Raw genomic sequence first — 21,365 nt, 5'->3', positions numbered from 1 at the left:
AACTCCCCTCCATGTACAAATACATATATGACAAATATCCAGGTCTTTTAAAACATTGGTATTGAGTAGGGATGAGCTTCGTGTTCGAGTCGAACCCGTGTTCGACTCGAACATCGTCTGTTTGGTCGTTCGCCGAATTGCGAATGATATGGGCCGTTCTCGCCAAATTCGAGTGACGCGTCACGGCCCATAATTCACTGCGGTATCGCAGTGCATTGCTGGCTGATGATTGCATGCAGATTGGTGGTGTTTTTCTGATCCTATCACTACCGCAGGCAGCTACATTATTTACACGTTAGTGTAGTGCGACCTCGGCACAGTGTTCAGCTAAAGCTACAAGTTAGTGTAGTGTTACCTCTGCACAGTGTTCAGCTAAAGCTACAAGTTAGTGTAGTGCGACCTCTGCACAGTGTTCAGCTAAAGCTACAAGTTAGTATAGTGCGACCTCTGCACAGTGTTCAGCTAAAGCTACAAGTTAGTGTAGTGCGACCTCTGCACAGTGTTCAGCTAAAGCTACAAGTTAGTGTAGTTTGACCTCTGCACAGTGCTCAGCTAAAGCTACAAGTTAGTGTAGTGCGACCTCTGCACAGTGTTCAGCTAAAGCTACCTGTAGAAGATTGGCGGTGTTTTTCTGATCCTATCACTACCGCAGGCAGCTACATTATTTACACGTTAGCGTAGTGCGACCTCGGCACAGTGTTCAGCTAAAGCTACAAGTTAGTGTAGTGTTACCTCTGCACAGTGTTCAGCTAAAGCTACAAGTTAGTGTAGTGCGACCTCTGCACAGTGTTCAGCTAAAGCTACAAGTTAGTGTAGTGCGACCTCTGCCCGGTGCTCAGCTAAAGCTACAAGTTAGTGTAGTGCGACCTCTGCCCGGTGCTCAGCTAAAGCTACAAGTTATTGTAGTGCAACCTCTGCACAGTGTTCAGCTAAAGCTACCTGTAGAAGATTGGTGGTGTTTTTCTGATCCTATCACTACCGCAGGCAGCTACATTATTTACACGTTTGTGTAGTGCGACCTCGGCACAGTGTTCAGCTAAAGCCAGCTACCACAGGCAGCTACATTATTTAACCACTTGCCTACAGGGCACTTTCACCCCCTTCCTGCCCAGACCAATTTTCAGCTTTTAGCGCTCTCACAATTTGAATGACAATTACTCAGTCATGCAACACTGTACCCAAATGAAATTTGCATCCTTTTTTTCACACAAATAGAGCTTTCTTTTGGTGGTATTTAATCACTAGTGGGTTTTTAATTTTTTTTAAAAAAGACTAAAAATTTGGTGAAAAAATGCCTTTTTCTTTGTTTCTGTCATAAAATTTTGCAAATTAGTAATATTTCTTCATAAATTTTGGCCAAAATTTATGCGACTACATATCTGTGGTAAAAATAACCCTAATTAGTGTATATTATTTCGTTTTTGTGAAAGTTATAGAGTCTATAAGCTATGGTGCAAATCACTGAAAATTGATCACACCTGATCACACCTGATGTACTGAAGACCTATCTCATTTCTTGAGACACTAACAAGCCAGGAAAGTACAAATACCCACAAAATGACCCCATTATGGAAAGCAGACACCCCAATGTATAATCTAAGAGGCATAATGAGTCTTTTGAACTGTTCATTTTTTTCCAGAAGTTTTTGGAAAATGTGGAAAAAAAATGAAAACGCATTTTTTTTCCACAAAGTTGTCCATTTTTAAGATATTTCCAACACATAGCATGTACATAGCAAAAATGACACCCCAAAATACATTCTGCTACTCCTCCTGAGTATGGCTATGCCACATGTGTGAGACTTTTACACAGCCTGGCCACATACAGAGGCCCGCCAGGGAAGTAGCACCTTCAGGCGTTCTATAAGCATAAATTACACATCTCATTTATCAACCACCTATTACAGTTTTCAAGGCCCTGGAGCCCCAGGACAATGGAAATGCCCACAAAATTACCCCATTTTGGCGATACCACATGTGTGAGACTTTTACACAGCCTGACCACATACAGAGGCCCACCATTGAAGTAGCACCTTTAGGTGTTCTACAAGCATAAATTATACATCTAATTTCCTGACAACCTATTATTTTTGAAGGCCCTTATATTTCTAACACATAGCATTTACATACCAAAAATTACACTCCAAAATAAATTCTATTGAGGAAAGGGTAAAAAAAAAAAAGTATTACCTGTGGTTTTAGTAGTGTCCCCAGAGGAGAGAATTGGTGCAGGCAGCAGGCAGGGATGTGCTTAGCAATAATAGTAATTATCCAGGCAGCAGGCAGGAATATTGTCTATAGTCAGCACAAGGATATCGTCAGCAAAGCCAAAGCGTTTGTCCATAGAAATTGTTCAGGCAGAGACAGCCAGCACAGCCATAATATTGGTCCTGGTACACCGTTACCTCCCTGCACTCATTATTGTACCGCTCTCCAGCCCTTCGTAAACATACTGCCTCTTGCTACAGCTAGTTTTTTTCCATAGTCCAGGTAGCAGGCAGAGGTGTAGTCAGTTTATGCTGCAGGCAGGGGGATGGCGTCAGTAAGTCAGCAGCAGGCTGAGGGCCACAATCAGGTAAGACCTGTGCACAGGGGCACAGGGGTAGAGGCTTCGACCCACCCAAATCTCTATGAAGCCTCCGGACTCCAGACCCTAATCCGGAAATTACGAAACCCGGAGACAACAAAAAAAAATTGTTTTCTCCATCCGGAAAAACATTTCTGGAGCTCCTCACATGTGAGACCCCTGTGTCCTATAGTAGCAGGGCAACAGATCAGTCCAAGCGGTAGGCAAAAGCATAGTCCATAAAACAGGCCAGGGTCAGATAACGTGCAAGCAGTCCAAGTGGTGGGCAGAAGCATAGTTGGTAAAACAGACCATGGTCAGTTCACATGTTAGCAGTCCAAACGGTTGGCAGAGGCATAGTCAAAAAACAGGCCAGGGTCAGTTCAAATAGAAGGCAGTGGCATGGTTATTTGAGGAAGCATGGGAAATGGTCAGAAGAGATGATGAAAATGGGGAAATGGTTAAGAATATGGGCTAATATTTTAGGGATGTGTGATAAAGTCTGAAGCATTCACCAATGCAAAGGCCGGGTTCAAGGGGACACTGGGGACAATGGTAGCTGGTATCTCTTCGAAATCCTTTACTGCTGCAAACTCGACATCTTTTTTGGCGTCTTCGGCCTGCTTCAGATGGTGGAATGTGGTCCGGGAAGTGGCGTACATGAAGTCGGCTAACAGCATCAGAGCAAAAGTTTTATGGGGGGTCTTTGATGGTAGATGAGGGACATGACAACTTCTTCAATGAATTTTAGGAAGTGGGCAGGGCTTTCGGTGAATTTGGTGTAAATTATGTAGGCATTATAAATGGTCAAATTAATTAAATAGAGTGCTACTTTCTTGTACCAAAAACGGGACCTCCTTTTTGCTAAATAGGGCTGAAGCATTTGGTCATTGAAATCCACCCCCCCCCCCCCCCCATGTACAGATTGTAATCTTGTACACATTTTGGCTTTACAATGGGACCTCGTCTTCTCTGAACTTCAACTGTAGTGTCGTCATGGATGGTGGACATCATGTACATATTTCTGGTATCCTTCCACCTCAAGGCCAGCACTTCGTTGCATCTCAAAGTTGCTCTTTCTCCCCTGCGCAATTTCTTATTTACTATGGCTTGTGGGAAGCCCTTTCTATTCTTTCTGGAGGTTCCACAGGCCAAGGTTTGTGCGAGGTATAGGTGTTTGAAAAGGGGCAGGCTTGTATAAAAGTTATCCAGGTATATGTGGTAACCTATGTTCAGCAGTGGGTAGGCTAGGTCCCATACAATTTTACCAGTTGTGCCCATGTAGGCCGTGCACTCAGAGGGCTGGAGCTGGGAATCTCTTCCTTCGTATATGCGGAACGCATACAGATATCCCGTGACTCTCTCGCAAAGCTTATAAAATTTCACTCCGTATTTGGCCCTTTTGCTAGGAATGTATTGTTTTATTCCTAGCCGGTCTGAAAAGGGTACCAGGGACTCATCTACACATATATGCTTATCGGGGACATAGAGTTCTGCAAATCGTTGGGAAAAGAAATTAATGAGTGGGCGAATTTTATATAATTTATCATAATTTGAATGATTGCGGGGAGGGCACTGGGTGTTGTCACTGAAATGAAGAAAGCGCATTATCATCTCGTATCGGGACCTGGACATTACAGAAGAGTAAATGGGCATGTGGTGAATGGGGTGGGTGGACCAATAGGCATGTCCTTCATTTTTTTTTTATAAGCCCCATGTTTATGGTGAGGCCCATAAACATTTTGAACTCCTCCAGAGTCAAATCCTTCCACTCGAATAGACGGGCGTATGAAGATTGGGGGTTGTTGGCAATATGCTGCTGGGCATATAAATTGGTCTGGTCCACGATGAGTTGCAGCAAAGTGTTGGGCAAAAATAAATTAAAACAATCTATTTCAGAAAAATTTTGGGTATTGGCCTGCACACCTGGCTGTGCGGTGAAAGGGGGAATTCTTGCTGATCCTGAGTCAGAAGGCAGCCATGTTGGATTGGCAAGACCATCTGGGAGATATGTAGCGGCCCTGGCTCTTGGGGGACGTGGCTGGTAGTTGGAGTTCCTGTGCTGGCATTTGGGCTTGATGCTGCAGAAGTGCTGGTACTGGGCATTTCTTGTGGCCTTTCGCTGGAGGCAGCTCTGGTACTGGGCCTTTGATTTTGGGGTCTATCGCTGGCAGCAGCGCTGGTACTGGGCCTGGGAATTTGATCTTGGGGTATATTGCTGGTGGCTGCCTGGTTTCCAGAGCGCCGTGCTCTTTTAGGAGGGATCCATTCTTCCTCTGATTCGTTTGCCGATCCACTACTATCAATCGGTTCAAATGCTAAATTCGATTCAGAATCGGAATTGGCATTTGAATCTGATGAGAACTCCCTGCTGCTCTCATCAGTCATGGAGAGGATCTGAAACGCCTCCTCACTTGTATAAAATTTTTTGGACATTTTTTCTGATGGGCTGTGCGACAGGTGACAATTTAAGGTTACTGATGGGCGACAGGTGGCGGTCACTGATGGGAGATAGGTGATGTGTGACAGGTGACGGTAACTGATGGGTGACAGGTGATGTGTGACGGTCACTTGTGGGTAGCAGGTGATGTGCGACGGTCACTGGTGGGTGACAGGTAACGGGTGACAGTCACTGATGGCAGTCTCTGATGGTGACTGGTGCACTTTATGGGACTGATAGGTGACAGATGAGGGTCACGGATGGGTCACTGATGACGATCACTGATGGCGGTCACTGATGACGGTCACTGATGGGCGACAGGTGCACTGCTGACGGCAGTCTCTGACAGTGACGAGTGCACTTTGTGGGCACTGATGGTTGACAGGTGCACTTTGTGGGCACTGATGGGTGATAGGTGCACTTTGTGGGCACTGATAGGTGACAGGTGCACTTTGTGGGCACTGATAGGTGACAGGTGCACTTTGTGGGCACTGATGGGTGACAGGTGCACTTTTATGGGCACTGATGTGGTGACTGTTGGGTGACAGCTGTAATTGGGGGGGGGGGCGATGTGACAGGTTCTCTTTTATTTGTGGTGTTGGTGCAGTACACTACAAACATAGATCGGTCACTCACTACTCCTGGCTCTTCTCTCCTCACACTGGAAACGGTATGTGAGGAGAGAAGAGCCGGTAACAGCTAGTAACCGGTCTTTGTTTACATTTAGTGATCAGCTGTGAATGGATCACAGCGGATCATGTGGTAAACAGCCACCAGCCATTGGCTGTTTACCCTTGTCGGTGATGAGCAGTGTTCCTGGGAACACGCCGCCACCGACGTGACCGCGCTGCGCGCTCCCAAGCGCGGTCTAAAGCGGGGAATATCCCTTTGTGATCGGCCGTGACGTAATCGCAGCCAATCACATGGTGAACAGCCATGCCCAATGGCTGTTCACCCCTGTCGGTGACGCGCTGTGTCCCGGGGACACGGCGACAACGGCAGAGCAGGGCTGCGCGTGCCCTGTGTGAATCAGCCGCCGTCATATGACGGCAGCCCAGAACAAGAGCCGCACCGCTCCGCCGTTATATGACGGTGGGCGGGTGGCAAGAGGTTAAACGTTAGTGTAGTGCTTCCTCTGCACAGTGTTCAGCTAAAGCTACAAGTTAGTGTAGTGCGACCTCTGCACAGTGTTCAGCTAAAGCTACCTGTAGAAGATTGGTGGTATTCTCATACTAATAATACTACAGGCAGGCAGTTGATTTTTATCAGTATATATATATATATATATATATATATATGTTCCAGCTTAGTGCAGCTACATCTCACTGCAGGCCATTAGTATGTCTGGAAGGCCAACGAGGAGAGACAGACAGTCACAAGCCAATAAAAGAGGGCAAGCAGGCTCTGTGTCTAGAGGCAACAGTGCTGGTCATGGACACAGTGCATCCTCATCAGCACGTGGCCGTGGGACACGCTTGGCCTTTTTTTCGGCAGCTGGCCGTGTTGAGCCGCAACATGCGGAAGACTTGGTCAAGTGGATGACCAAGCCGTCCTCATCCTCCTCATCCTCTCTCACCCATGCTCAGGGTACTTTGTCTGGCAAAGCAGCTGCCAACCCGGCCTCTTCGCTCAGCTCAATGGAATCAGTCACTCCTTCCCTAGACCCATCATGTCCTCCTGAGAAGTCCCCCGAACTGTTTGACCACATTGTTGGGTACATGCTCCAGGAGGATGCCCAGCGTTTTGAAGGCTCCGATGATGGTACTCAGCTATAGGCAGTAACGTGAGGCCAGACAGAGGGGGTGCCCAAGATGGACAGCAATCTGGCAGTCATGTTGCCCCTGCTGCAGCATACTGCCAGGTTTGCTCCAGTGATGAGGAGGGAGGGGATGATGAGGTCACTGACTCCATGTGGGTGCCTGATAGGAGACAGGGGGAGGAGGAGGAGGCACATCGCCAATGAGGCAGGATGCCCTCCAGGGGCCAGCTTAAGGGCAGCACACTGACTGCATCACAACGCAAAGCTCCGCATGTGCAGGGCACAAAGAGGACCTCTCCTTGCTCCTCATCAGCTGAGATCTCCAACCCCACTATACCTTCAGTCCTCTCTGAGACCTGCACTAAGAGGAATGAAGGTGTAGAATTAGGTGTGTTACAGCCAAGTACTTGTGGGCAATCTGCTATCGGTACACCGACGTCAGATTGTACCAGGCAAATTTCCCTGCCCCAGCTACTGCACTGCCGAAAGAAGTTTGTTCCCAGCTATCCACATGCCCAGCGGTTGAATGCTAGCTTGGCAAAATTGCTAGCACTTCAACTGCTACCTTTTCAGCTGGTAGACTCTGCCCCCTTCCTTGAGTTTGTGGAATGTGCGGTTCCTCAGTGGCAGGTACCCAAACGCCACTTTTTCTCACGGAAGGCGATTCCGGCTCTCTACTGGCATGTGGAAGCCAATGTCCATGCCTCGCTGTACAGGGCGGTCAGCGGTAAGGTGCATATTACCGCTGACTCATGGTCCAACAGGCATGGACAGGGACGTTACCTAAGTTTCACGGCGCATTGGGTGACTCTGCTGGCAGCTGGGAAGGATGCAGGACAAGGTGCAGTAGTGTTGGAGGTTGTTCCGCCACCACGCCTCCAAAATGCTACTACTGGTGATTCTGACACACCTCTCTCCTCTACCCCCTCCTCTTCTTCTTCCTCCATGGCCTCTTCCTGTGCTTTGTCCTCGGAACCAGCGGTGCTCCGTAGGCGTTCAAGGGGCTATGCAACTATGCAGGCCAAAAGATGCCATGCGGTGCTTGAGCTGGTGTGCTTGGGGGACAGGAGCCACACTGGGGCAGAGGTTCTGTCAGCTCTGCAGGGGCAGGTTCAGAGGTTGTTAATGCCACGCCAACTTAAGGCAGGAATGGTGGTTTGCGACAATGGCACCAACCTCCTCTCCGCCCTCCGACAGGGATAAATGACCCATGTGCCCTGTTTGGCTCATGTCCTTAACTTGGTGGTGCAGCAGTTCTTGCGCAGGTACCTGGGCTTACAGGATGTCCTGAGGCAGGCCAGGAAAGTCTGTGTTCCGCCGGTCATATAATGCCAGTGCTCGGCTGGCTGACCTCCAAAAGGAATTTAACCTGCCCAAGAACCGCCTAATCTGTGACATGCCCACCAGGTGGAACTCAACCTTGGCCATGCTGCAGCGGCTGCACACGCAGCAGAGGGCCATCAATGAGTACCTGTGTGACTATGGCACCAGGACAGGGTCAGGGGAGCTTGGCTTTTTTTCCCCATGCCAGTGGGCCATGATCAGGGATACATGCACTGTCCTATCACCATTTGAGGAGGCCACGAGGATGGTGTGCAGTGACAGTGCATGCATCACTGACACTGTCCCTCTTGTCCACCTGTTGGTGCACACGCTGCGTGGAATAATGGATAGGGCACTTGAGGCAGAACAGAGGCAGGAAGAGGAGGACTTCCTTAGCTCTCAAGGCCCCCTTTATCCAGACAGTGTTCCTGCGTGCCCGCCGATCACACAGGAAGAGGACGAGGAGGAGGAGGAAGAGGAGGATTGTGTCAGCATGGAGGTGGAGCCTGGCACTCAGCATCAGCAGCAGTCTTTAAGGGATCATTTACAGTCCCAAGAAACCCATGGACTTGTACGTGGCTGGAAGGAGGTGGCTGCGGATAATGTCGTCTTTAGTGACCCAGAGGACCGAATGCCTCAGCAAACCTACGCTGCATGGCCTCCCTGATCCTACAAAGCCTGTGGAAAGATCCTCGTATTTGTAGTATCAAGGAGAGGGATCAATACTGGCTGGCAACCCTCCTTGATCCACGTTACAAGGGTAAGGTTGCGGACCTTATCTTGCCGTCGCAGAGAGAGCAGAGGATGAAATATCTTCGGGAGGCCTTGCAGAAAGGTCTGTGCAACGTGTTCCCAGAGACTCGGAGGTTACAAACTCCTGTTCTTGGACAACGTGTTGCTGAGGCTTCGGTCAGTCAAAGAAGGAGTGGTGGAGAAGGTGGCCGTCTGACCGATACGTTCAAATAATTTTTTAGTCTGCAGCCCCAAGGCATGATCGGTTCCAGCAACCATTGCCAGCGTCTGTTTTACATGGTGCAGGAATGCCTAGGGGCAAGATCTGACTTGGACACCTTTCCCACCGAAAATCCTCTGGTTTTCTGGGTCTTGAGGATGGATCACTGGCCAGAGCTTGCACAGTATGCAATTGAGCTACTGGCCTGTCCTGCATCCAGCGTTCTTTCGGAACGCACATTCAGTGCTGCTGGAGGTTTCTTAACCGATCACAGGGTGCGCCTGTCCACCGACTCGGTCGATCGACCGACCTTCATAAAAATGAATCGGTCTTGGATCACCACCAGCTACCAAGCACCATGGTGCTGATGTAACCGAATAATTTTTTCTGAAATGTCAGATCCCTTCAAGACTGCCTATGCTGATGCTGAGTGACTATCCTGTTATGCTGAGTGACTATCCTCTTCCTCCTCAATGATCATGCTGATAGCTTGTAAGAATATTTTTGGTTCTGGGTGTTTAACAGGGGCGTGTAATTACAATTTTTGATGCAATACTTTGCAGCAGGACTCGTTCCTGCGTTCCAACTAGAGTATCTGTGAGGGGTTGCAGTGTTGTGGCACCAGCACCAGTGCCTAAGGCCTAATTTTTCAGCCCCTGTCTAACAGGGGCGTGTAATTAAAATTTTTGATGCAATATTTTGCAAGGAGGGTTCTTTGCTGCACTCAACTAGAGTATTTGTGAGGGGTTGCAGTGTTGTGGCACCAGCACCAGTGCCTAAGGCCCAATTTTTCAGCCCCTGTTTAACAGGGGCATGTAATTACAATTTTTGATGCAATACTTTGCAGCAGGGCTTGTTCCTGTGCTCCAACTAGAGTATCTGTGAGGCGTTGCAGTGTTGTGGCACCAGCACCATTGCCTAAGGCCCAATTTTTCAGCCCCTGTTTAACAGGGGCATGTAATTACAATTTTTGATGCAATATTTTTCAGCAGGGCTCGTTCCTGTGCTCCAACTAGAGTATCTGTGAGGGGTTGCAGTGTTGTGGCACCAGCACCAGTGCCTAAGGCCCAATTTTTCAGCCCCTGTTTAGCAGGGGAGTGTAATTACAATGTTTGATGCAATATTTTACAGGAGGGTTCATTCCTGCGCTCCAACTAGAGTATCTGTGAGGGGTTGCAGTGTTGTGGCACCAGTGCCTAAGGCCCAATTTTTCTGCCCCTGTTCAACAGGGACATGTAATTGCAATTCTTGATCTAATATCTCACAGCAGGGCCCGTTTCTGCGCCCACCAAGAGTAACTGTGAGGACTTACAGTGTTGTGGCACCAGCACCACCACCACCAAAGGCCCAATTTTTCTGCCCCTGTTCAGCAGGTGCATGTAATTACAATTCTTGATCTAATATTTCACAGCAGGGCCCATTCCAGCTCCCACCAAGAGTAACTGTGAGGACTTACAGTGTTGTGGCTACACCACCACCACCACCACCACCACCAAAGGCCCAATTTTTATGCCCCTGTTCAACAGGTGCATGTAATTACAATTCTTGATCTAATATTTCACAGCAGTGCCCGTTCCAGCTCCCACCAAGAGTAACTGTGAGGACTTACAGTGTTGTGGCAACACCACCACCACCACCACCAAAGGCCCAATTTTTATGCCCCTGTTCAACAGGTGCATGTAATTACAATTCTTGATCTAATATTTCACAGCAGAGCCCGTTTCTGCACCCACCAAGAGCAACTGTGAGGACTTACAGTGTTGTGGCACTAGCACCACCACCACCAAAGGCCCAATTTTTCTGACCCTGTTTAACAGGGGCATGTAATTACAATTCTTGATCTAATATTTCACAGCAGAGCCCGTTCCTGTGCCCACCAAGAGTAACTGTGAGGGCTTACAGTGTTGTGGCAACACCAACACCTAAGGTCCCAATTTCTGCAGAATATATAGGGCAGGCCCCTACTTTCAAACATCCAACTTACAAATGACTCCTACTTGCAAACAGAAATAGACAACAGGAAGTGAGATGAAATCTACCCCTAGGAAGGGAAATTCGCTCCTGTAAGTGTTAATATGGGAAAAACGTGTCTCCTTTCCACTGATGCTTTATCACCAATCCTTGTTTCACTAAAAACCCCAAATTGTCAAAAAACATTTGTCATTGGGACGGAAAGTGAGGTAAAATCTTCTGAAGAGGTGCACAGACAGCAAAACAAATGTCACGGGGTGATAACCCTGGAGCCACACTTTAAAAATGTACCAGTTCAAAATTACAAACAGATTCTACTTAACAACAAACCTACAGTCCCTGTCTTGTTTGCACCACCTGTATACTGCTGTTCAGAGGGCCTGGGGCCCCACGCCTTTCCTTATTTTAATTTGGGTGCGGGGTTCCCCTTAATATCCATACAAGACCCAAAGGGCCTGGTAATGGACTGGAGGGGAGGGGGGGGGGTACCCATGCCATTTGTCTCACTGATTTTCATCCATATTACCGGGACCGGACATTACATTAAAGCCGTAAGCAGTTTTAAATGACTTTTATTCCTTTAAAAATGTCATTTTGTGCAGGGACTGTTCTAAGCACGGGAAACACGCGCCACTTTACAGGCATACTATAGACACCCCCCAGGTATGATATTTAAAGGAATATTTCACTTTTTTTTTTTTCACTTTAAGCATCATTAAAATCACTGCTCCCGAAAAAACGGCCGTTTTTAAAACTTTTTTTGCATTGATACATGTCCCCTGGGGCAGGACCCGGGTCCCCAAACCCTTTTTAGGACAATACCATGCAAATTAGCCTTTAAAATAAGCACTTTTGATTTTGAACGTTCGAGTCCCATAGACTTCAATGGGGTTCTAACGTTCGTGCAAATTTTCGGTCCGTTCGCGGGTTCTGGTGCGAACCGAACCGGGGGGGGGGTGTTCGGCTCATCCCTAGTATTAAGTAATATACAGTATATAATAATAGTACATCTAGAGGTACTCATTTAAAGGGTGGAAGAAGGGTTTTGCTTTCTCATGTCAGATCCTCCAGCAAAGAGGACAATGAGCAACATAATAGTGATATTATCAAATCTCTCATCAAATCTCTAGCTGGCCATAGATAGCCTAATGGCCTAAATAAAAAAAGGGATTCCTCCATCCACACAAATGAGATGGATGAAAGATTTCACCCCATGGGCACTTTTAGAATACACTGATCAGTGGCTGCAGCCCCTGATGGACAAATGGTATCCAGCATGTCCCTTCAACAGAAGTTGATCAAGAGATCAATTTTTTTTGAGCAGGGACAGCTGCACACTTATTGAATTTCAGCCTGTCTCTGCTAAACCGGCTAATTTTCTATTATTTCCTGTGTTTTCATGCATAGCTGAGTTGCTTAGCCTTGTTTCTATATGCTATGCAGGAAAACATAGGAGCTAGGGTGCACACAATTGGCAGCAGGTTCTCTGAACAGATGAGTCAAAATTTGAAACATTTGACCGTAGCAAAAGGCAGTTTGTTCACCAAAGGGCTGGAGAGCGGTACAATAATGAGTGTATGCAGGCAACAGTAAAGCATGGTGGAGGTTCCTTGCAAGTTTGTGGCTGCACTTCAGCAAATGGAGTTGGAGATTTGGTCAGGATCAGTGGTGTCCTCAATGCGGACAAATACAGGCAGATACTTATTTATCATGTCTTGTTATTTTTGTGTATGTGTCAGCTCAACCTCATCATCCACCTTTAATTGAAACTGGGATCTGCTTGCTATTTCTGTGTATGTGTTAGCTCAACCACATCTTCCACCTTTAATTTAAACTAGGATCTGCTTGCTATTTCTGTGTATGTGCTTTCGGTAATCTATGCAGCCTTCAACTTCTTTACCTCTGTCCATACCACAATGTTTATTTTGCTTTCTTATTGTCTATACCTAAATTATGAGCTGTTCTTATCTTTATGACTGTGACCCTTCTTCTCTCTTGCTGTGTCTTGTAGTCTGCCTTGGTGTGAGAAGTTCCTTCTGTTAGCCATATGTTCCCCCTATGCAATCCTGACTAATTAATTGGCAATACCCCCACCCAGGGGCGGGCTGGCCCGGGGGGCAGGATGGAAATTTCCCCTCAGACCGCCTAACTTATAATCAAAACGGCCGCTGTCTGCTGACATTTTTTTTTTTTGAGGAAGTCATCCACCGATTGGCTGTGTTGCTGCTGCGCTGCATTCTGGGAATTGTAGTCCGGACCATGCTCAAGTTCCTGGTGGCGGTGGGTGGAGACTGGAGGGAACTTAGCAGCGCAGCAGGAAACTACAACTCCAGGTAGGGAGACCCAGCCAGCCAGCAACTTCAAGCTGTCATTCTCCTATAGTTCTGTTCCAGGCAGCTGCATCTGCTTTGTGTTAACTCCCCTACTTGCTGCAATGTATCAAGTCCTCTTCACTCCTATAACCTCGATTTCCTTCAGTTTCTTTAATTTATTCTGGGCTCATTTCACTCCTGCTTCATCCCCCTCCCTCTGTTGTGTACTCATCTCTTACACCAATCCACTTATCTTTTTCCCATTCATTTTATCCTCTCTCCTGTTTTGTAATTCTGCCCTCTGCTCTCCTCATATAAATCACTATAGCTCTGGGCATTCCACAGATGTACTTGGACTGACACCCTTTCCATCCCAGCTTACTTTTATCTAATACAATAGTTCTGTCAGAATCATGCATCTAGCACATGCAGCCATTCACTCTCCATTAACTTATACTACCGAATTAGGGCTTTTTCACACTAGTGCAGTGACTGGCATTTTTCCACACTGGAAGAACATAAGTTACTGCTAGAGCACATAGAATACAACTGTTTTCTACGTGCCCCGTTTACACTGCAGTGCAGTCCAGAGGTTCGGTGCAGTAAGCTGCAATAAAATACAGTAATTTTATCACAGTGCACTGGATGGCATTGACATAGTTATCAGTCAGTCCTTCTCAAACTGTCAGCAATGCATCAGCATTTTTTCCTTCCAGTGACCCCACAGCACATGTCACAAACATTATGGCACTATTAGCCCCATTCACTCCTCCACCTGGAGGGGGGAGGGGGGCATTCTATCTTTGCCTGGGCACTGGATGACCTTGTCTCCGTACTACACAGAGGGATCACCTGCAGTCTCAGGAATGGTACAGTACATGATGGCCTGTGGGTCCTGCTGGCCATGGCCTGTGGGTCCTGTTGGGAGCTAATTATGGCTGTTGGTCCTGCTAGCCATGGCCTGTGAATCCTGCTGGGAGCTGGCCATGGCCAGTGGCCAGCAGGACCCACAGGTCAGTGGCCAGCAGGACCCACAGGTCCGCGGTCAGCTCCCAGCCAGACCCACAGGCTGGGAGCTGGCCATGGACCTGTGGATCCTGCTGGCCACTGACCTGTAGGTCCTGCTGGGAGCTGACCATGGCCTGTGGGCTCTACTGGCCTGTGGACCTTCACCATCTCCCCTTCCTTTGTAACTAGATGTCCTTCCTCATTCTTTATGGGGCCAATATGGTCTGTCGTCTCTCTTTAAATTCTCTCTTTCACCCATCTTCTCCACCCCACAGCTTATATATATCACCCTCACTTCTGTCTTAACCTTATTACTCCACGTATCAGCTCCTGCTAATTCCGAACCCATATACCAATAAAACGTGCAGGACACTGGGACGTGTCCTCCCACATAAGTCATACTCCCATATCACCTCTCTCACCCTTCTGCTTCTCCTAACTTGTGGAGATATTTCCATAAATACTGGACCTCCATCATTTACCTTCGGCCAACATACCCAGCACCCCACCCCCCATCCTCTGATAGCAACCGCAATCCACACAATCTAATTTCTATTCCTCTTCTGCCTAGAACCAGCCTCCCCTTCTCCCATGCCCTTTGGAATTCCCACTCTGTTTGTAACAAACTTACTACCATCCACAACCTATTTATCACAAACTCCCTGAACCTACTTGCAATTACTGAAACCTGGATTCAAGAATCTGACTTTCCTTCTCCTGCTGCTCTCTCCAATGGTGGCCTCCTGTGGACTTACTCTCCCAGGCCTAGTGGATGGAAAGGAGGTGGTGTTGGGATCCTCCTATCCCCTCAAAGCACTTTTCAGGTTCTTTATCCACCCCCTCTCTATCCCTCTCCTCATTTAAAGCTCACTGTATTCGTCTATTTTCTCCAGTTTGTTTGAGAATTGCTGTGATCTATCGGCCCCCTGAACCGGTATCAAGCTTCCTTGACGACTTCTCTGCCTGGCTACCCTACTTTCTCTCTTCTGAAATTCCAACAATTATTCTTGGTGACTTCAACATCCCTATTAATCTTAACACTCCCGCTACTTCTAAGCTGCTGAGCCTAACATCCTCTTTTGACCTAAAACAATGCACACACGCTTCTACTCACTGTGTTGCCAACTGCCTTGACCTCATATTCTCCTACCTATGCACTCCGCACAACCTCTCCAATATTCCTTTTCCTTTCTCTGATCACCACCTTATTAGTTTCACTTTCTCCTTATCTTCCTCCTCCTTGCCTTCCAACTACCAAACTATTACCCGTAGAAACCTTTGCCATCTTAACCTTTCTCTTCTTTTTTCTGCTACAGATTGTCTCTACAACAAAATCTCATCCTTGTCATGCCCCAACTTGGCCACTTCTGTCTACAACAGTTCTCTGTCATCCACCCTGGAAACCTTCGCCCCCCTTACTACACACAGAATCAGGCCCCACTACAACCCTGGCAGACAGACTTTACCAGAAGTCTCAAAAAACACTTGAGCATCTGTGGCGTAAAGACTAAGTCACAGCAAGATTTCAGCCTATATCAGTCTGCCCTTCACTCTCATTAACACCCCCTCATGCAGTCCCCGTCAACTCTTTTCTACCTTTACCACTCTACTTCGTCCTCCATTACCTCCAACCACTAACATACTCACTGCCCAGGAGATTGCTAATCACTTCAAATATAAGATTGAGACGATGCGTCTCCAGATCTCCAATCTACAGATATCTCCCTCACTTTACACTCCTTGTCCTCCTGCACAATCAATACTTCCCTCTTTTAACCCAGCTACTATAGAGGAAGTCACTAAACTTTTTTATAACGCCCACCTAACCTGATGCCCTCTGGACCCTGTTCCTTCTCAAATACTATGGTCACCATCTGGCTCTATCCTACGCTCTTTAACTCATATCTTCAACCTCTCACTCTCTATTGGCATCTTCCTCAACCCTCTAAAACATGCGCTAGTCACTCCCATACCAAAAAAGGCCTCACTAGATCCCACCAATCTTAACAACCTAAGACCCATCTCTTTACTCCCTTTTGCCTCCAACCTCCTTGAATGTTTATTCTACAACCGACTGAGTGACCACCTCATTGAGAATAACCTTCTTGATCCCGTTCAGTCTGGATTTCACCCACAGCATTCCACAGAAACTGTCCTCCTAAAACTCACAAACGACTTACTAACAGCCAAAACCAGTGGGCATTATTCCGTACTCTTATGCCCCGTACACACGGTCGGACTTTGTTCGGACATTCCGACAACAAAATCCTAGGATTTTTTCCAACGGATGTTGGCTCAAACTTGTCTTGCATACACACGGTCACACAAAGTTGTCGGAAAATCCGATCGTTTTAAACGCGGTGACGTAAAACATGTACGTCGGGACTATAAACGGGGCAGTGGCAAATAGCTTTCATCTCTTTATTTATTCTGAGCATGCGTGGCACTTTGTCCGTCGGATTTGTGTACACACGATCCGAATTTCCGACAACGGATTTTGTTGTCGGAAAATGTTATCTTATCTTATGCTCTCCAACTTTGTGTGTCGGAAAATCCGATGGAAAATGTCCGATGGAGCCCACACACGGTCGGAATTTCCGACAACATGCTCCGATCGGACATTTTCCATCGGAAAATCCGACCGTGTATACGGAGCATAACTCTTGAACCTTTCAGCTGCCTTTGATACAGTTGACCACCCCCTCCTCCTCAAAAAACTCAATTTGCTTGGTCTCCATGGCTGCGCTCTCCATTGGTTCGAATCTTACCTATCTCATCGCACCTTTAGTTTCACTTACAACTCCACTTCCTCCTCTTACCTCTTACAAGGTTCTGTCCTTGGACCTCTACTATTCTCGATCTACACGTCGTCCCTGGGTCAGCTGATAGCCTCCCATGACTTCCACTACCATTTATATGCTGATGACACCCAAATCTATCTCTCTGCCCCTCAGCTCATCCCATCAGTCTCCTCACGCATCACTGATTTACTGACAGACATATCAGCCTGGATGTCAAACCACTTCCTCAAACTGAATCTATCTAAAACTGAGCTCTTAATATTTCCTCCCCCCGTGCCCCTTCCCCTGACTTCTCTGTCAAGATCAATGGCACATCTATCAGTCCGTCCCCACATGCCAGGGTGCTAGGGGTAACCTTAGACTCTGAACTGCCCTTTTAGGCCCACATCCAATCCCTGTCCAAATCATGCCACCTTAGCCTCCGCAACATTTCCAGAATACGCCCCTTTTTAACTAATGACACCACCAAGCTTCTAATTCACTCCCTGGTTATCTTTCGCCTCGACTACTGCAACTTCCTCCTCATTGTATTACCTTTACATAGACTATCCCCTCTTCGGTCCATAATGAATGTCGCTGCAAGACTCATCCCCCTTACCAACCATTCAGTGTCCTCCACCCCTCTCTGCCAATCCCTCCACTGGCTTCCACTCACCCAATAAATAAAATTCAAAGTACTAACAATAATTTACAAAGCCATCCATAATTCTGCCCCCAGCTACATCACTAACCTAGTCCCGAAATACCAACCAAGCCGCTCTCTTCAGTCCTCCCAAGACCTCCTTCTCTATAGCTCCCTTGTTACCTCCTCCCAGGATTTCTCCAGAGCTTCTCCCATCCTTTGGAACTCCCTACCCCAATCTGTCCAAGTGTCCCCTAATCTATCCATCTTTAGACGATCCCTGAAAACCCTTCTCTCTAAAGAAGCCTATCCTGCTTCTAACTAATACACTGTTTTATTCCTCCATCAGCTCATCCCCCACAGCTATTACCTTTTGTATCAATTGACCCTCCCTTTTTAGATTGTAAGTCCTAATGAGCAGGGCCCTCTGATTCCTCTTGTACCAAATTGTAATGTAACTGTAATGTCTGCCTTTATTTTGTTAAGCGCTGCGCAAACTGTTGGCACTGTATAAATCCTGTATAATAATAATAATAATGTCATACCATCAAGGAAGCATGTGATTGAGTTATTCTGCAGCAGAACAACAACCCCAAACATACAGCCAATGTCATTAAGAACTATCTTCAGCGTAAAGAAGAACAAGGAGTCCTGAAAGCGATGATTTGGACCCCACAGAGCACTGATCGTGGATTACATGTAGAGACAAAAGAATTTGAGGTATCCCACATCCTCAGACGATCTGTGTTTAGTTTTCCAAGATGTTTGGAGCAACCTACCTTCTGAGTTCCTTCAAGTGCAAGTGTACCTAGAAGAGTTGAAGAATTGATCCTGCTTTTGAAGTCAAAGGGTGGCCACACCAAATATTGAGTTGATTTGGATTTCTCTTCTGTTCATTTACTTTCCATTCTGTTAATTGATCAAAATAAACCATTAACACTTCTATACCTGAAAAAGATTCTTAATTTACAGCATTTTATCACCCCTGCATCAAACGTTTGCACATTACTGTATATATACAGTATATCATACAAAAGTATTCAGTAAATGAAGAATAAATTTACAAATTTACTGCATAATTAATTGATTTTTCATCTTATAGGTATAGAAGTGTAGTCACCAAAAAGAGGACCTGTGTGTGTATTTTCGTATCCTGGACTTTGTCAGCAGCTGGGGCATTAGTGCCAATGTTTGGATGGAACAACGAGTCTAGAGTCAAAGAAGAAGAAAATAGTACCTTTAAATGTATGTTTTCCAGTGTCATGAGTTTTGACTTCCTTGTTTACTTCTGCTTTTTTGGTTGGGTTGCTTTACCCTTATTAACAATGACAGGTCTATATATAAGAATCTTTCAGCTTCTAAAAAAACACATGAAAAAAAATATCTCCAGCTGCCAGGAGAAAACATTTGCCTATGGAAAAGAACATAAAAGAATAACTTTCCTATTCTCAATAATGGGCCTGTTTGCAATCTGCTGGTTGCCCATATCCATCCTAAACTGTGTAACCTACTTCTATCCTTCTGTTGTACAGTCTGGTGCTTTCCAACCTGTTCTGTTTCTCAGCATTCTGCTGTCCCACTTCAATTCAGTTTTGAACCCCATCTTCTATACTCTAAAAATTAAGAAATTCAAGTATACAATCATTAACATTATTAGGAGATATATCATTTGTAGGGATGAAGCAATTGAGACTTCCAGTGTAGAAAACACTCAAGAAAAGATACCACAAGGATAGATTGTTTAAGGTAAACTTACTTAGTCCAACCACCTATGATTAAAGTGTTACTAAACCCAGAACCTGCATTCATTATATCTGGTCTCCCACAGTACACAGAACATGGAAATGCAATTATCTTAGTAAATATAAACTGCTAAATACCTTTTCTCATCAGCACTATGTAGAAATCTTATGACTTCTATGAGTGTCTGGTTAAAGCTTGTAGGAGGAGTTTTCATTCTACTCTGACTGTCCTATGATACTGCAGGACCACTGCCCCTCTGTCTGGGCAGTGCTGATTTGGCCCTGTGCCAATCACTCACCCTCTACCAAGAAAAAAAAAATACTCTCTCGCAATACACACCAAACTGAGCATATGCAGAGTGCCCCCAAGGCTCTGTTCTATCAGGAGATGGATTGGGGACAGTGGAAAAAGGGGAGGATCAGAAAAGACAGGATCAAACAGCCTTTCACACAATGTGAAGGAATAACTCCTTAGGTTCCACAGTTAGTATAGCAAGCATGCTTTACTGCATATACAGATGATTTTACTGTTGTGGGTTTAGTAACACTTTAAGCTACTCAAAAGAATGGAAAAAAGAAAAAAATAACTGTGCTTCAAAAACATATAAAGTAAAGTGAATAAAGCTGCGATGTCCTAAATGTGACACAAACACACAACATAGGTAAGAAAAATTGGTGACTCACGCTGAACAAACTAGTGAATGTGTGGCTGAGAAATGCCACACCAAAAAAACTAGATACAACAAATATATGTAGATGGGAATAGTGTAACACACTATGTACAGTTGGGGGAATTCACAAGCCCCCTTAGCGGATATATATACAATCAGTGCAATAATATATCACAATTAGTGCAAACATATTTCAAATTAAGTCCATGTGTAATAAATGTAAATTAAGAAATGAATGTGAATAGTTAGAGGAATAGTCCATATGGAGAAAACCCCAAAACAGTGATTGACAATCCCGGGTAATTCAATTGTGTGGAGTCGTAGATATGTGGGTCCACCACCAAAAATAAGAGCCCCTGGAAGACGCAATTTTCTTGCGAAACGCAGCGTAGGGCTGAGCGGTATCATCGCGCCACTTCCAATTGAAGCTGTACATCCAGCAGGACGGGCTATCTGTGGTCATCCGGCTGGTGCCACAGATGGTTTTTCTACTGATGATGCTGATTTTCATACCTACATGTGAGTGTTTACGTTTTTTATTTCAATAAAATACCGGTTGATTTTACACTATGGGAGCCCTCCCTTTCTTTCTTCCTATGATGTCAACACTATGCTGAGGGCTGAGCCTTTTTCTGTGGACCCATCCATCTCCATTACAGTCCCTGACGTCCTTTCCAGTTTCCATCTTCGCTCCTGGGAGTTCCGGACTAGCAGGATCTCAAAGCCCATTTAGACCCTCTGTAACGGTGGGTCATGGGGTTCTGGTAAGTGGCCAGGCTCTTATTTTTGGTGGTGGACCCACATATCTACGACCACACAATAGAATTACCCGGGCCTGTCAATCTCTGTTTTGGGGTTTTCTCCATATGGACTATTCATCTAACTATTCACATTCATTTCTTAATTTACATTTATTACACATGGACTTAATTTGAAATACTTTTGCACTAATTGTGATATATTATTGCACTGATTGTATATATATCCACTAAGGGGGCTTGTGAATTCCCCCAACTGTACATAGTGTGTTATACTATTCCCATCTACATATATTTGTTGTATCTAGTTTTTTTGGTGTGGCATTTCTCAGCCACACATTCACTAGTTTGTTCAGCGCGAGTCACCAATTTTTCCTACTCAAAAGAATGGACTTGCTTTATATTGCTCAAGGCGGATGTCATCATTCCTATTAGTCTCA

The 21,365-nt window shown here is 46.0% G+C and overlaps 1 protein-coding gene across 1 annotated transcript in view; it reads left to right on the top strand.

Moving 5' to 3' along the window:
• LOC141128451 (adenosine receptor A3-like) overlaps positions 1-20,997 on the top strand; it is a 30,596-nt gene extending 9,599 nt beyond the window's left edge. Inside the window, exon 2 of the mRNA XM_073615744.1 lies at positions 18,857-20,997. Coding sequence (XP_073471845.1) covers positions 18,857-19,490 — 634 coding nt within the window. The 3' untranslated portion in view covers positions 19,491-20,997. The remainder of the gene's footprint in view (positions 1-18,856) is intronic.
• Positions 20,998-21,365: the final 368 nt, after the last annotated feature.

Source organism: Aquarana catesbeiana, linkage group LG02 (genome assembly GCF_042186555.1).
Source record: "Aquarana catesbeiana isolate 2022-GZ linkage group LG02, ASM4218655v1, whole genome shotgun sequence".
In the NCBI taxonomy this organism is placed as follows: domain Eukaryota; kingdom Metazoa; phylum Chordata; class Amphibia; order Anura; family Ranidae; genus Aquarana; species Aquarana catesbeiana.
Note: the sequence above shows the minus strand (reverse complement) of the source record. Positions and strands in the feature narration are given on the sequence as shown.